General features: G+C 40.6%; 1 protein-coding gene across 4 annotated transcripts in view; it reads left to right on the top strand.

Moving 5' to 3' along the window:
• Window positions 1–17,322, top strand: part of usp34 (ubiquitin specific peptidase 34) — a 100,593-nt gene that overhangs the window by 43,951 nt on the left and 39,320 nt on the right. For all 4 annotated transcript variants that reach the window (XM_036557417.1, XM_036557418.1, XM_036557416.1 and 1 more), the window contains exons 14-32: window positions 94–757; window positions 1,307–1,478; window positions 3,303–3,517; window positions 5,170–5,285; window positions 5,618–5,745; window positions 6,110–6,199; window positions 7,359–7,454; window positions 7,685–7,767; window positions 8,835–8,989; window positions 10,579–10,692; window positions 11,411–11,510; window positions 12,201–12,360; window positions 13,248–13,374; window positions 13,561–13,708; window positions 13,976–14,076; window positions 14,309–14,527; window positions 15,575–15,700; window positions 16,247–16,369; window positions 16,839–16,922. In XM_036557417.1, the coding sequence (XP_036413310.1) occupies window positions 94–757; window positions 1,307–1,478; window positions 3,303–3,517; window positions 5,170–5,285; window positions 5,618–5,745; window positions 6,110–6,199; window positions 7,359–7,454; window positions 7,685–7,767; window positions 8,835–8,989; window positions 10,579–10,692; window positions 11,411–11,510; window positions 12,201–12,360; window positions 13,248–13,374; window positions 13,561–13,708; window positions 13,976–14,076; window positions 14,309–14,527; window positions 15,575–15,700; window positions 16,247–16,369; window positions 16,839–16,922 (3,021 nt within the window). The remainder of the gene's footprint in view (window positions 1–93; window positions 758–1,306; window positions 1,479–3,302; window positions 3,518–5,169; window positions 5,286–5,617; window positions 5,746–6,109; window positions 6,200–7,358; window positions 7,455–7,684; window positions 7,768–8,834; window positions 8,990–10,578; window positions 10,693–11,410; window positions 11,511–12,200; window positions 12,361–13,247; window positions 13,375–13,560; window positions 13,709–13,975; window positions 14,077–14,308; window positions 14,528–15,574; window positions 15,701–16,246; window positions 16,370–16,838; window positions 16,923–17,322) is intronic.

Here is a 17,322-nt window from a genome sequence, read left to right as displayed (position 1 = left end):
CACTTAAATTTGTGCTTAAAGAGGAGCAGCATTCTTTAAAGCTCTTCATCACGGTTTGGAAGATTTGAGTCTACTTTTTACTCCTGTGCGTAGGAGTCGATGCAGGGCAGCTCGGACGAGACGGCAAACAGCGGTGAAGAGGGCAGCAGCGGGCCAGGCAGCAGCAGCGGCCGCAGCGAAGCCTCCAGCAACGAGGCAGAGTCTAGCAGGGCCAGCCAATCGGCCGGCAGCCCCGGCAGCGAGCTCCACTCAGACGACATGGCAGACAGCGAAGCCTTAAAGGAGGAAGAGGAGGAGGAAGATGATGACGAGGACGACGAGGATGATGATGAGGACGACGAAGAGGACAGGCCGACCGCAGCGTCAGAGAGCAGCCCGCGGAAAGAAACAAGAGATTCTAGAGACACTTTAACGTCAGAGCTCCGCAAACGGAAGGCCGGAGAGCCTCTCGGAGAAGTCCAGGGCCCTCCAGAACGACCTGGAATGTCTGGACCGGTTGCATCTGGTTCTATTGGTGCTGGTCCCAGTCCTGGACCTGGACCGAGCCTTTCCAAACCCAAAACCTTACCCTTTTCCCCTGAAGTGGCTGCTGCCATGGTAACCTCATCCTCTTCTTCCTCCTTGAGGATTCTAGATGCCTGCTCTTCTTCTTCAGCTTGTTTAGAAGGGTCGTCAGGGGAACGGATCGACCCCACTGCAATTCCTTCTCAATCCCAGGATCCTCAGCAACAGCAGCAAGGAATGGGCCCGGATAGAGGTGGGCAGTATGACAGTATGTTGTTGTGAAAAATGATACCACAGTATGCTTTTCTGAGTAAATTGTGGGGATAAATCAGCGCTTCTAGAACATTGCTTTGGTCTAGAACACGGCTTTATTCTGTAGAGGTCCTGTAAACAACCAGTGTATAGTAACTGCATAAACTCCAAAATAACCAGTAGCTGATTGGATATCGGCCCATTATGCCAATACCATATTTTATTCAAGGTTTATTTAACTTTTTAGTTTTTTTCGCATAGTGTTCGTTCTTTAATGGTACATTTTAATAAGCATTATTGTTTCCATAGTTTCATTGGCCTTATTTATTTTAATACATCACTTCTGTTTTGCTGTATCTGTTTATCTGTTTTATTTAATTTGTACCAACTTCTTTGCAAACCTTAGAAAAGCTAAATCTTGTGATACGTTTTGTAGCACAGATATTTGTGGTATTCGCAGATATTCTTGGCATATTTTGTCATAATATTTTGTTTCTTCGAATATCATGGAGTTTATATAAAAGTATTTATAATATTTGCCCACCCTTAGGTCCAGAGATGGGATCCTCACATGGGCCATCAGTTTCCCAGGAGCCGCCCTGCTTGCCCAGACCCGCTGACTTCCTGTCTGAAGCTATGGGCAACGAGCTTTTCAACTGCAGACGCTTCATTAACCCCCAGCATCATCACCACCATCACCACCATCATCACCACCATGAGGGGTAAGGCCAGGATGCGTAGGCTCATCGATGCCCTACGTCAAGCTAAAAATTAGCTAGCTGATTAGTGAATCTTGCCCTCTGTTCTGATCCCGAAAAAGAGTCCCTCCACCCATAGCCCCTCAGACCCTTGGGTTAATTCAGGTGAGCGAGTCAGCACAACTGTAGGCCTCGAGGTGGAACGGGCAACAGTCTGTCCCAACTACATGTTTACAAGTTTTCAAAAGGGTTAAGTCTGTTCCATGTTTAGCTCATGCTGAGCTATTCTCACTAAATAAATAAATAAATGGAATTAGGGTAACTTAAAGGGGAATTCCATGGATATTTTTAAGTGGTGGTGATAGGAACCAGATGTCTAAAGAGTTCATGCTTCTAAATTATAATTATAATGTTGAATATAACATGAAATGGCTACATATCCATTGCATGATACAGTGGTATATGCAGGATGTTGTGAGGCAACATAGTGACAAAGAAATCCCTTTTCAGATGTACCACAAATTGATCATCATTACCATTACACACAAAACATCTGCATAAAAACACACATATAGAAAGTGTTAAAGTAATAGACCAGGGGTCGGCAACATGTGGCTCTGGAACCACATGTGACTCTCTTACTGTCCTGTTGCGGCTCCACAGCAAAATTAGATTTTTAGGTAAAAAATAAAATAATCCTCCTTTGCAGTAAAATAAAGCTCTGCTGATCGTTCAACACAGTTAAACAATAAATGGTCTTAAATGCTGGAGTTACTGCACAACTGCTAATTCACCCTTTAACCCTGAATGTTGACATGCAGACTGCTGGTCACCATAGTAACGACAACAATCTGGCCTAGCTAGTAGCTAACGGAAAGGCAAAGAGAGAGATTTAAGACGAACATCGATAATTTGGTGATGAGTGGACTTGAGTTTATCATCACTCCAGCTGGTGTCCTGATACGTTTAATCTGCAACGAGAAACTGACAAACACTAAAAAGTCACGAGGCTGAAGTCAGCGTCTCATTAACCAGCTTCTCGTTCCCATTCCACCTTACATAGGGCAGCAGTTCTGCCGCCTCAGGTACCATTTAAGGTGGAACGGGAAAATTCGAACGAGAAGCGACTTCAGTCTTGTAAAAAGTCGGACATGGAGAGACATTTTACAAGAAACTGTTCCACTTTTGCGGAAAACTTTCCTTCTGGAGATGCGAGAAAAGCGGCCATAGCTGAGCTAAAGCTTAAAGCAGAGCAAAGTGAGTCCGCATTTTCATTTATATTATATTTTTAGCCTGTACTGGTACATCAGCACACACTGAGACACATTTACAGCCAAGATGGTAAAATGGACATAAAATGTTGTGGCTCCCAAGGTGGTTTAATTTTTGTTAAAAGGACAAAATGGCTCTTCTTATCATTTGGGTTGCCAGCCCCTTGAATAGGCCGTAGGTTCACTAGTGATTTTGGACAGTAAATTAAATTGCTGCATTTGCATTGACGTTGCGACTTCTGGTTCGTATCACCACCACTGTAAAGACATCTAAGCCTGTAAGAATCTCTGCAGTAAACCACTTCACATCAAACCACTGACTTTGTTTAGTGTCAGCGACTGAATTAAGTAGAAATTCCTCTTTAATCGCCCCCACCTTTTGGTGTCTGTGTATTTGGCTGTAGATAGAGGGCGCCAAACCCTGCAAGATCAGCCGTCCTGCACATTTTGTTCTTGGAGCACCTTTGGACACATTGTGCTCTAGACTGTTGATGTGTTATGTCATATAAACAGTAATTAAATGAGCTGACGTTTGTTTTTTCTTTTTTTTTTTTTCTCTCTGTCTTCCTCTTTGTAGTCACATGGTAGAGGACATGCTGAGTGCGGATGACGTGAGCTGCAGCAGTTCTCAGGTCAGTGCTAAGTCGGAGAAGAACATGGCGGATTTTGACGGTGAAGAGTCTGGCTGTGAGGAGGAGTTAGTCCAGATTAATTCACACGCTGAGCTCAGCTCACACCTGCAGCAGCACCTGCCCAACCTCGCCTCCATCTACCACGAGCACCTGGTGCAAGGTACACACACACAATCACACCCATCACAAACACAAGTGGATATGCACAGTGTACATTAAAGGTTCTGTCTCTTTGTTCTCTCTCTCTATCTCTCTCTCTCTCTCTCTCTCTCTCTCTCTCTCTCTCTCTCTCTCTCTCTCCTGTTTCTGTACTTGTATCTTCAGTTATGTTCAAATAAAGTCTTCATTTGTAGCGTTTGTTGCAAGGTTGGTCTTAAGCTCATTCTAAATTATGAGAAACTCTAGCAGTTTTTGTTTCAAGTCAGTGTATAATAGCTTTGGTCTGATCACTGAGTGTGTATACATGCACTAAATAATCCGATCATAATCGGATTTCTGCCATTATCCGATTATTCAAATGGTCATGTAAACGACTACTCCGATCTAGAAATCCGAATAAGAAATCTGATAAAGAGAGCTGGATTTTAGCACAGTAATCAGATTTCTCAGTGCGTATGAACTCGTACTCCGAGTTTGTGCGCAAGAGCAGAAGGTGGATGTCACGATTTTACGTTACGTTTATGCCACGTCGTCTTCTGTGAGTTTATTGGCTGGTTGTAAAGCAGAAATCTGATTATTGCCTGACTCGTGTAGACCCAGAATTTCCCCATTATCTGATTACTCAAGTGCATGTAAACGTGTTGATCAGATTACTGACACAATCTGATTTTCTGCAGTTATCGGATTATTCAGTGCATGTAAACGCACTCATTGATATCTAGCGTTGCAGTAACTTAAATAAGTACTGAAAGTACACATGATTAATAGTTTGGTGTGTTTCACATGTTTCCTTTGTATGATCATTCTGATCTATGGCTAGTTCAAAAATGTATACAATAGAAAAGATTGCTCTTAATAATAGGCCGTGAAAACAGAACGTTACCACTAATTACCTACACACATACGTTCATAGAGCATAGATTTTCAGTCTGGTGAAGAATGCTGGGGAATATGTGAATTAATCAGGTAAACTCTGTTATAGGAGAGCCATTCTCCAATAAAGAGTTAAAGGGACAAGCTTGTCCAGAAGAAGGACCAGCATGCAAGCACTGACAGTATTTGATTTCCAACCAAATAAATGTGAAGAGCAGTGTTACATGCTGTCTGTGGAGAATAGTTATTATAAATGACAAATTATACATTGTAAATTACTAAGGATTATTAGAAGCTAGTTAATTTGGTAATTAAAGTGCCATCAGGGAAAATGCAAGTTATTGGTTAAGGCTCCGTAACACTCTCATATGTTGTTCTAGGCAACAGCAAGTAGGCAAATTTGCCACAATACTAATGTAACAACCAAAAAACTACATCTGATCTATCCTAACAGTGTGAGCTTTTCCACACAAAATAAATAAGATTTGAAATCAGTCTCACTCATTTAGGTATTAATTATAATGGTGTAAAAAAATGAAATTGATATGTCAGTCGACTCATGTCAGTGAACTTTTGCAGTAGAATAACCCTAGCCTTAACAATTTCTTTTACACAAAATGTTAAAATAAGGTGTTTTGGTTCCTTAGATGTGATCAGTTTCTGTAAAATAAACACACGTTTTTTTTTTTCGTTCCTTCCTTACTGGTCAGGTATATTTGTGTGTTTGTATATTGAATAACCCTCACCTGTTAAATAAACTGATATACAAACCATTCACAGGTCCTACAGTCCACAAGCACCAGTACTCTGGTCATGCAGTAACTGACATTAACCTGGACAACGTGTGTAAAAAAGGAAACACACTCCTCTGGGACCTGGTGCAGGATGAGGACGCGGTGAGACTTTATTTACTTTAGGATGAGAAAGTGATAAAGTAGAGCAGGTGATGTACAAAAACACTTGGAATTTTCATGTTATCATTTATGAAATTTGGCCATCACATTTGCTGATAGAGAGTTTTGGGAGCACAGAGGGTACAATTAGGAAAACATTTTTGCTATTGCTAATATTGCAATTTTATTTTCTTATTTATTCATTTATTTACTTTTGCTAAACCCTCTGGTCTGTAGAGTTCGGTTCTTTAATTCCGATGTTTAACAGAGATTTAGTGCCATTTTTTTGCAATGTTTTGCTTAATCCTTTTTTTCTTCTTCTCCAAATTGGTCAGATCCACCTGTCAGAGGGTTTGATAAATGAGGCGGAGAAGCTGCTGTGTTCACTGGTCTGCTGGTTCACTGATCGGCAGATTCGCATGCGCTTTATTGAGGGCTGCCTGGAAAACCTGGCACATCACCGGTGAGACTCATAAGAACTTTTGTTAATTTTTTTTTGTCGTTATAATCACCTTGCAGTCCTTATAGTAATAGTATTTACTTACATTGTGAAATGTAACTGATGTACCTGTATCTCTCTTTGGATCTGTTTGTGCTGTTTTTGTTTTACAGTATTTGATGGGCCCATTTCCTGGAAAACCAAGGCTTTTTTAGAGTTTAATGTATTATGTAAACATTGGCATGTGTTTTTAACTTAAACATTCATTTCCCAGTCAGCACAGCTCATTTTAAATTCACCATAGTCAGATTTGAATTTTTTATTTTTATACATTTTAATCATGCCCGGAAAAAAGAACAAAGACATAAAGCATTTTTCTCTGTTTCAGGTCTGTGGTGGTGTCTCTACGTTTGCTGCCAAAGCTTTTTGGAACCTTCCAGCAGTTTGGATCCAGCTATGACACTCACTGGATCACCATGTAAGAGAGACCACCCACTGACTGCCATGTAGACTAAAGAAACATCCATAGAAGGAACAATTAACATTCACTTCTGGGGTTGGGCACTATGGCAAAAATATAATATCAAGATTTAATAATTTAAGATCAAGACATTTTCTTGATACTCCATATGCATGTTTGAGGTTTGATCATTTGAAACCAAAAAACACCAGTGAAGCATTGAAAAGATGCTAGTACAGTCGTTTTTATACAGTTTAATATACTGCACAGCACTGAGTCCAGTTAAACAAGGCTAATTGTGTAGTTAAACATGCAGATGGTTAGTGTTCTCTAAGTACCGATGATACCCTCAGTAAAGTAAGCAAGCATATTGTGGCCGTCTTGCGTGATTTTCACTGTTGTTCAGGAGAATGGAAAAGGAGGGCTGTTCCAAAAGCTTTAGTTTGTGTTTCTTGAAGTAGTTCATGGTGGTTTTTGAGGTATGTTTTAGGCCATTTTCCCGCTGTGTCGCATTTGCTTCTAGAATCTGCTGATATTTTGTGGAATCTGTTCTTTCCAACAACCTGTACAGTGTTTCTTGTGTCACTGGCTGCCACACAACCCCAAAGTGTAATAGATCCACTTACAGTTGGCAGAGTGTTCTTTTCATCAAATCTTGCTCCTTTTTTTTGTTTGTGGAAGCAAAACTGCAAAGTAAAATGGTACTCCACCACTCGTGTCAGCTGAACATTCCTGCTGGTCCTTTGCTGTCAATACTGTGTTTTGCCTTATGAGCAGTCCTATTTTTTTTTTTGGTTTGTTTTTTTAATAGTTCCCCTTAACAGCCATTTTTTTTATGACATTTTGGACAATGGAACCTGTGAGCTGGACGTGCTTTGATACCTTTTTTATAGCCTTCTTCTGCTTTATAGGAATCATTCAGCTTTGTTTTTAGTTCTTCAGGTGGAGCCAGTGGTTGTTGAGTGTTGTAAGGTTTGAAGAGTCAGAGAATTTGTTACGCTTTGGACTAGAAACTGACAGCGCACAGCCTTTCAAACTACTAGCTGCCACCATATACACACTACTAGCTGCCATATACACAGTTCTATATGGCATATATACATATATGCCATAAACACTTGATGTATCAGCAGTGGTTGTAATGATTATGACGATGATGATGCTTGTGTATGTCCAGGTGGGCTGAGAAGGAGCTGCACATGATGAAGCTGTTCTTTGAGGATCTTCTGCACTACATCCAGGAGGTGCGGGAACAGAGGCACAAGTTTGCTCTGTGAGTATGACTCTGCAGTCTGAGGCATCCTCCTCATTCTGGGCTTTTCTACTCGGTCACAGTTTCAGGATGCACTGTGCTGTTTTTTTTTGGTTCGGTTTTTATGAGGTTGATGTAAACAGTCTGTTTCTTATATGTTGTGGATTCTGGTATGCTGTGCTCTGGATTGAGCTCTGTAGCACTGTATTAAGTAGGAGGTGACTGATTGATTATATATTTGTATGTGTCAGGTACAGTCACAGTGCGGAGGTTCAGGTGCGACTGCAGTTCCTCACCTGTGTGTTCTCCACGCTGGGCTCTCCAGATCACTTCAGTGAGTGTCTGTCTGTCTGTGTCTCTCTCTCTCTCTCTCTCTGTGTCTCTCTCTCTCTCTCTCTCTCTCTCTCTCTCTCTCTGTGTCTCTCTCTCTCTCTCTCTCTCTCTCTCTCTCTCTCTCTCTCTCTCTCTTTCTCTTCTCTTTCTCTCTCTCTCTCTCTCTCTCTCTCTCTCTCTTCTCTCTCTCTCTCTCTCTCTTCTCTTCTCTCTCTCTCTCTCTCTCTCTGTCTTTCTCTCTCTCTCTCTGTGTCTCTCTCTCTCTCTCTCTCTCTCTCTCTCTCTCTCTCTCTCTCTCTCTGTTCTCTCTCTGTCTCTCTCTTTCTCTTTCTCTCTCTCTCTCTCTCTCTCTGTCTTCTCTCTCTCTCTCTGTGTCTCTCTCTCTCTCTCTCCTCTCTCTCTCTCTCTCTCTCTCTCTCTGATAAGTTTGAACAGGCCAAAAAAGAACCACTGGTGTCCCATTTAAAAAAAAAATACCATCAGAATTTTGAATACAATGATTTTTCACATAATTAGTTCCAACAGGACTAATTATGCTGTCGATACTGGTATGCACAATATTCTGGTAAAAAAAAGTGCATTGTGACATATTGCTGTTAGTAATTTATTGCAATAATGATAAATGTTGTTCTGTTGCCCAGCCCTGTGCTAGGGTCAAGATTTGTTTCAGTTTTTGATATTTTATGCACTTGAAAAAGTCTTGCTTCTGCTCGATTGAGCTCTGATGATGTACTGTACATACTGATTCAGCTCTGATGAATAAAAGTTCTCCAATATAACTGTTTAAATGCCTGCCACTCCACCCTCTAACAAGATGAGCCCTAAAAATTGGAAAATTTTATAAGTAACATTATAGACAAGACACTTTTGGAAAAGAGCAAGGTTTAAAATTTCATTACACAGTTTTGAGCATCTCTCATTTCTTAATTGTTTCATTATTATCTTGATATTGTTACCTTTTGTTTGTGTTGACATCTGTGCCAAGAGAATTATTTTTACACGTCTTGTACTTGGTGAATAAAAATATTCTGACTGTCGGTAGTTTAATCATGACTGTGTGTATTTTAGGGCTGAGTCTGGAGCAGGTGGATATCCTGTGGCACTGTCTGGTGGAGGACTCTGAGTGTTATGATGATGCGCTGCACTGGTTTCTGAATCAGGTGCGCAGTAAAGATCAGCACGCCATGGGCATGGAGACCTACAAACACCTGTTCCTGGAAAAAGTGAGAACACACACGCACACCCACACACACACTACCTCATATCAGTTCAGCACAGTTCTGTCATTAAAGGAACAGCGAAAGAGGAAATTTGTGCAAATTTCATTTTACCCCAGATGCAGTCAATCAGCCAGGACATGTTTGGTCACTAAATTTAGCGCTGGAGCTGCAAGGCTAATGTTTTTAACAAGCACTAAAACACCATCTCCATTAAGGTCACGCAGACGTGTCAGTGTAGTTTAGGACACAGTATGACTTACTGAGAACTATGAATATGAACAGAACTTCAGGGTGGATTTCAACACCCTCATGTTCATGTGTATTATGCATGCGTATGTACAGTATAGATTGTTTAAAGGGTCCATATCATGGAACACATTTTTTTTTTTTAAATAAATGAGTAAATGGGATTGCTACCTCATGCACAGGAAGGACGCTGGAGGCAGGGTTGGAGCAGCCATTTTAACTTCATTTTCACTCCAAACAACCACAAAAGCAACTCAAAACCAAAGCTGGCCACCTGTCAGTGGCTTCTGAGCTAGACTGTGTAGTCCTTTTCTCCAAACCAAGCTTTTCAGCTCCTCAGTCTTTTGCTGTTCGTCCCTCTCCTCCTACTCTGTTTGACTCTCTGCTCTTTTTAAAGGCGCCCTCTCATTAAGGGCAGCGTGAGCTCCTGAGCCAAGAGGGCAAGAGAGCTCATTGCTCCACTTCCCCGTCACTGCCCCTGCTCCACGGCTTGGCCACCGGAATCAAAGAAAAGGCCAAGTAAAGTGGCTTTGCCACTGGACTGGAGGCAGTGCCCATGAGGCGGGGCTCGGGGCTTGCACGCATTTTGAATTCATTGTTTTTGTGATGACTAACATATTTATATATATCCGTCTATTCAGCCTACAGCAGTTACTACTCATCCACGCTTAAGTAATTTGGAGTGTTTTAGCCTGGACTGCTTTTTGAATGAGGCACAATACAGGCACAAATACAAAGGTCATTTACTGACATAAAAACAGACTGTGTAATTCTAAAACATGAAAAAAATTAAAAAGTTATTAAAAAATTAAAGGTATGGATGGTTTTGATGCAAAACAAAACATTCCTAATCAGTGTACCTCAAAGAAAATAATAAAGTGCAAGAAAATGTAGGATAGGGGCCTTAAAAACAATGGAATGTGCCTGTGTAAAGTGATGCTGCACTGAGCTATTCTCTGTCCTAAACCATATCAGTGAACCTGCACTAACTTAATGAAGACCTGGATGTGGTTTGAGAAGTTTTGTGGATTAATTTTAGAGAAAAGATTTGGGTGACTATTGACTTCCAGTGCTTGTTAGTATTGTTAGTGCTGCAGCTCCGGCACTAAACTAAAGAAGCACATTTTGGGCACCGAAGATCTCGGCTGATTGATTATGTCTGAGGAAAGTGGAAAAACACGAATAGATGATTTTTCACCCTACATTTTTTTTAATACTCCATGGGAACATTATAGTTAAAAATATTTAATCAGCTGCTAATTCAGATTATTGAACTATTTCTTTTTTTTCTTTTCCCTTTACCAACCTCTCTACGTTTTTCCTTTCTTCCCACTCTTTCTCTGCAGATGCCCCAGTTGAAGCCTGAAACCATCAGTATGACGGGGTTGAATCTCTTTCAGCATCTCTGTAATTTGGCCCGGCTGGCCACCAGCGCCTACGACAGCAACTCCAACTGCGAGGTACGTTGATAGTTCAGCTGCGAGGTGCTTGGAGCCCAACTGATATCAGTTGGTCAGTAATATTGGTCGGTATTGACGACTCTGGGATTTACAGATATCTGCAAAAATACAGCAAAGAACACTAAGATGAGGGTCACCACTTTACTGCAGTCACCACTGTTTACTTCTAGCATAGCAATGCTAGCGAAAATACGTCCACACACAACCTTTAGCATGATATAAAACAGTGAAAGACGAATGAAACATTCTCTATGAAAAGAATTAATACAAAATAAGAAAAATAAAAGGCAATTAATAGGAACCAACATAATCCCTGAGGCATTCTGAGAAGCTCAGGGTTTAAATTATTTACTGTCAAGATAAATAAAAAAGCACCTTTTTTGCCTCGTTAGTTCCTCGCCCCTGGTCATTTTATCCGTTTATCGTAACATTTTAAAAGACAGAATTTTCATCACAATGCAGTGACTTCTGCCTTACATCGCCATGCACTAGCAGGCTAATAATATTATCACGAATTCACCTCCCCCTGATGGTGTGTCACTGTGTCATGTTGATTTCCAATTCACATTGACTTGAAGGCTAAGTTTTTGCTCTTTTTGAGTTTAGGGCATTTTACAAATCTCTCAGTCTCTCCCTCTCTCTCTCTCTCTCTCTCTCTCTCTCTCTCTCTCTCTCTCTCTCTCTCTCTATTTCTCCCCCTCTCTCTGTCTCTCTGTAGTTGTGTGGTATGGATCAGTTGTGGGGAATCGCTCTCAGAGCTCAGTCTGCTGACATCAGCCGAGCGGCCATTCAGTACATCAACTCTTACTATATCAACGGTCAGTTACGCCAGCACATAAACACGGTCACACTTTCAGTACTGATTTACCAAAGGGGTAGTTTAATATACAATACTGTGTACGAGTCTTAGTTACCTGAGAAAACTACATGTAAAGCTGTTTATCTTAGCATTGGGCGTTTATTTATTCAAAAAACACAAACATTGTGGTCTGATGAATGTGTTAGCCTGACCATTTTCAAACCTCTCCATAAGAAGGCCACAGTGTTCAGTTATGAGTCTTGCAAGCAGTGATGGTCAGATGTGGGTAGAGTAGCCTAAATCCATAGCAACTACTACCAAGTTCATAACAACTACTTAAGTACTGAGTAACTTATAGAACTGCAGTGGAACCTTTTTGTAAATCCAGCATCTGTCAGCACTGGATCTGAGGTTTATTATATTCTTTTCTTCTCTTTTTGGGATTCTTTTGGTCTAAAATAAAAGTCCCAAAGTCAGAGGTTTGACCAATCACAAAGCTGTATAAATGTCACCAACAAAATCTAATTAAAATTAAACACACAAAGCAAATTATAAACTAAGTACCTTTATGTACTAATATACGTCAGACATCTGACAGATGACTTTATGTGAGGTATTTTTAAAGAGGAGATTTGTTGAGAGTGATTCATAAGTAAGCATATGAAAAGTGTGTGTGTGCAGTGTGTGTTAACAGTGTGTGCTGTTTCAGGTAAGACAGGTCTGGAGAAGGAGCAGGAGTTCATCAGTAAATGCATGGAGAGTTTAATGATGGCGTCAGCTAACTTGGAGAAGGACCCTCACTCTAGCCTGACCATCATCGAGAGGGGTCTGCTCATGCTCAAAACGCACCTGGAGGCCTTCAGACGCAGGTTTGTTCACCATCAAAAAGAAGATAACATTAAGATCTACATTGTGTTTTTATATCACACCCCGACTGATTGAAAGAAACAAACAAATTAACAAACCCAGTCTGGTGAACTGACTCACAACTCGAAACTGAAGACTTGTGAAATTTTAGCCTGGGAAAAATGTAAAAAACAAACAAAAGTTGATTCAATTAGAACCACCAACCTTAATTCGGTGAATGAATGTTCCCTCAGCTTACGTGTGTGGTTTTGCCTGCCAGTTTTACTACGGTCATGTGCAGTCGTTACTGCAGTGCAGCTCTCCCGCAGCTCGCAGAGGCACCAGGTCAAAATACAGCTTTAAATTATGAGCCTTTCATTACAGAAAAATCTTCAGCCTGATGGACAGAACCAAAGAGCTACACACAGTACATGCGGTGTTTAAAAGAAAGAGGCAAAACAGCTTGAAATGGTTGGCTTACATGTAGTTTGATAGCAAGTATGCTTTGTTAGTACGCTTTGCTTTTACAAGCACACTCTCCGTCCATTATATACCCTCTATTATGTATTATGTCAGCATCGGTTTTCTATCATTGCAGAGGTTGCCTGTTAATCTAGCTGAATTTTTAGTAAGTTACTCATCACATTCCTTTTAAAACCTACTAAAACTTTTTGTAGGATTAGTTATTACGGTAGACTACTTGCTTTATGAATAACAGACTGACCAACTGTTAGAAATTTAAACGCTGCATTTTTCTGCATGAAGCACTTCAGATCTGCCCCTCAGACTGAAGCGTTTCCTATAATGAAAGGCTCCTTATTTGAAGCTGTTGAACAAGACTCGTGACTGGACTCGACCTTGCATGAAGCAGCACTTACTATCTCTGTTTTTGTCACTCTGTTGTCCCCAGGTTTGCGTACCACCTGCGTCAATGGCAGATTGAGGGGGCTGGAATCAGCAGCCATCTGAAAGCCCTCAGTGATAAACAGTCTCTGCCTCTGCGCATCGTCTGCCAACCTGCTGGCCTGCCTGACAAGGTAAAGCTCTACCAGGCACTTTTAACCTGGGGCTGCTGTAGAAAAGGAACTTTTTGAATTGGGTGTGAATGTGAGAAAGTTTATTGTTATGGTCAATAAAATCTCCTCTGCCTCGTGTGTGTGTGTGTGTGTGTGTGTGTGTGTGTGTGTGTGTGTGTGTGTGTGTGTGTGTACATACGTGTTTAGATGACGATAGAGATGTACCCCAGTGATCAGGTGGCCGATCTCAGAGCAGAAGTGACACACTGGTATGAAAACTTACAGAAAGACCAGATCAGCCAGCAGGCTCAGCTCCAGGAGTTCAACCAAAACACACGGCAACAAGAGTTTCCAGGTGCGCACTCAATAACAATTAGTCAGTGGTTGATGTAGAATTTAATTGACCACACTTTGTACACTGATCATGTTTAGTCTATTAGGCTAATTTTAAAGTTGCACTGGGTAAGATTTGATCTGGAGACCCGTCTGGGGGAAATCATTTACCTTCATAGTAGACATCCTCTACTCTGCGACACGATGCAGCTAGATTTGCTGTTAGGACAAGGTGTTAGCTTCACATCTTGACCTTTAGCATGGAATCAGACTGTGTGTTTCTGTGCAGGTGGTCTGATGGGTCCAGTACGGATGATATCTTCAGGTCATGAACTGACCACCGACTACGATGAGAAAACTCTACATGAGCTTGGCTTCAAGGACATGCAGGTAAGACCTTAGAGGCAGACGTACACACGTACACTTATTGTTTTCATTCATATAAAAGCAGGTTTGTTGCAGGTAAATGTATGAAATGTATCTAATGTCCAGATAAGTGGACAAGGAACTACTCTGAATAAATAATAAACACTATACTTCTTATGATTTACAACATATAATGTCTACACTGTAACTGCATCTCTCTCTCTCTCTCTCTCTCTCTCTCTCTCTCTCTCTGAAGATGGTGTTTGTGTCTCTGGGAGCTCCTCGTAGAGAGAGGAAAGGTGAAGGAGTTCAGTTGCCTGCGTCGTGTCTGCCTCCTCCTCAGAAGGAGCACATCCCGATGCTGCTGCTGCTTCAGGAACCTCACCTCACCACACTCTTTGACCTGCTGGAGATGCTCGCCTGCTTCAAAGCACCCAGCCCAGACCGCCCGGACCGCCCACAGCACGCTGCACAGGTACACAACACGCCCATCACTGTTAGTTTCAGTGACGAGAACTTTTTAAAGCTGTTGTTTTGCACTGAAACTGCCAAGTAATGTAGTTAAGCTTATTACCAGTTGGCATTGTACATTACGTTCCTACTTCATCACTGACCTCAACCTTTGTTGGTTGTTAAACATCCAAAATAGATGTTGTTTATGTGGTTTCGGACATGTAGGATATATTAATATCTATAAACATGGACAAAAGTACAACGCAGAAGAGAATCAGTAGTTGTAAACATCTAGAAAGATGAAGTTTGTCTGCACTTTTGTCCACATGAGTCAGGTATGCAGTAATTTAGACTTGTTTGCACCATGATGGTTGCTGTGCATAAGCGTCCGTTACTAAACAGAAATTAAATCTCTCTTATTTCTCATCACTCCAAAATCTCATTACTTATTAACTGCAGGTATATACAAAGGACTTTGCGCCCCTGCTCAATTAACGTTTTGTTCATTGAAGTGAGAATAAGTGAACACATCCCCTACAGAGAACAATCCTCTATGCATTTTAATGCAGAATTACTGTTTATTTGCTGAATTCAACGTATTGGGTTATTAAAAACACAAAACATATTTTTCTCTTAGAAAATCAACTAAAAAGAACACATAATTTGACCAGGGGTGTTCAAACCTTTGCATATCATTGTTTTAGGCCCAGTCCAAAACTAAGAAGACAGCCCAAACATGTATTTGCTGATGTTTGTGGTTAATATTGTGAATTTGTGTTTTTCGTCAAACTGTTTTTTCAAAATCATATTTTAGTCCTGACAGAAAACCAAACAGTCTCTGACTGCATACAGCACAAATGTGAAACCTTATCCCTGGTTTGGAATAAGGGAAAAATTGGAATTAATTAGATTAAGTCTGATTATGTCTTTAAGATACTCAGTTTGTTTAGTGGGTTTACACTCTGTATATGTGTGACTGTTTATTTATGTGTTTATTTATGTTAAATGTTGCAGACCTTATTTCCTCGTCCATTACATATTTAATGTGTGTGTCTTTTACCCCGTATAGAGCGTGCGCTGTGAGGACTTGCACCTGCATGCAGAGAACCTGTCTCGTCGTGTCTGGGAGCTGCTAATGCTCCTGCCTACCTGTCCCAACATGCTCCAGGCCTTCCAGAACATCTCCGACGACACGGTCAGTCATGTGACAGTAACGCCCCTGTTTCAATTCAGGCTGTTTTAGAACTACAGCTGAAAGAGATGGTTTTTATATCGAAATTGAAATTTGTATATGGCAAAAATTGGAATTTTAATTATTGCCTTCAAGTTTTAAGTGGAAAAATGTAACTTGGTACCACAGAGCTTGTATGTATATGAGTTAGACTAATGAGAGCCACCAAACCCCCCCTTGATATGTACAAAACCAGCCTACTGGCCATCTGATGCACTACATTAAGCGCATGTGTATATTCTGCGCTTCTTGGCCAAGAAACCAATTGTATGAATCTTAATTTATAGAAAATGATCACTGTTTAAATTGCAATCACAATATTGTGGGGAAAAAAAAATCATAGTAAGTTATTTACCCCAAATCGTTCAGCCCTATATGAAACAGGAGATCTCATCACAAAGCATCTTTAAAAAACCTGTTTCCAATGTGTTTTCATTTCTGCATGTCAAATGTCGGGAGTAAATGCTTCATGGATCTCTATGCTAACTGAGGGATGTGGGTTTGTTTCAGGGTTCTGATGGCCTTTGCTGGAAGGATCTGTTGAGAATAAAGTCTCCTCATAAGCTGCTCTATGCTCTGGAGATCATTGAAGCCCTCGGAAAACCAAACCGCAGAATACACAGAGAGTCTACGGTAAACACACAGATTCCTCATGCCAAAGTTTTAGATTTTATTTAAAAAGTTATTTGTCCAGAAAGTAAGTGCTTATTAGAATAAACACACATAACAGTAATACAGTAAGTAGTTTTTTATGTATGGCAGTGTGTTTGTTTAACCGTTTCCTAACCTCTCTTCAAGGAAGCCCAGTATTAATTGTAGTTACCATCCAAAATCTGGTTTGGCTAATTAATGCTACATTAATGTGTTAAGTGAGCTGCTGATGGCATCTATCTGATTGCTGGGGGGCATTGAGGAGAGATTTGCAACAAACGTAGCTCTTCAAACTCACTTTCTGCTTTTTTTTAAAACAAATTGTCATTTTTTGTGTATTTATGATTATTTGCATTCGTTGTAATGATATATGGAGATTTTACAAGCACTAAATAATGTGCTTAGGCTAAAACAGGTATATAAAATGTGATTGGGTGTGTTTTTGTTCCAGGGCAGTTACAGTGATCTTTATCCAGACTCGGACGACTCCAGTGAAGATCAGATTGAGAACAGCAAGAACACATGGAGCTGCAAGGTGCCATATATACATATACATACATACACGCACACAGTGTTCCCACAGATTATATTCACTATACACTCTCAGAAATGAAGGTAGTAAACTGTCACTGGGGCAGTGCCCCTCTTGTCACTGGGGTGGTACCCTTAAGGGTACATCTCAGTACCTTTAGTCAGGGAACATATTTGGACCATAATCCATTGAAATTATATTATAAGTTGTATTGACTCCACACACCCCGTCTCGTCTCCAGGCTTTTTATTTTATTGTTCTGTTTTAAAACATTTGGTTATGAAAAGATACAAATACGAACTTTTCACCTGGAAAAACTTATTTAAGGTACAAAATTGGACCTTAAAACCACCTTTGAGGAAACATTTACATTGTTTGTACCTTGAAGAACGAAGAATGTACC

The sequence above is a fragment of the Colossoma macropomum genome, unplaced genomic scaffold (genome assembly GCF_904425465.1).
Source record: "Colossoma macropomum unplaced genomic scaffold, Colossoma_macropomum, whole genome shotgun sequence".
Taxonomy (NCBI): Eukaryota; Metazoa; Chordata; class Actinopteri; order Characiformes; family Serrasalmidae; genus Colossoma; species Colossoma macropomum.
The sequence above is the reverse complement of the archived record's forward strand: the minus strand, read 5'-3'. Positions and strand labels throughout refer to the sequence as shown.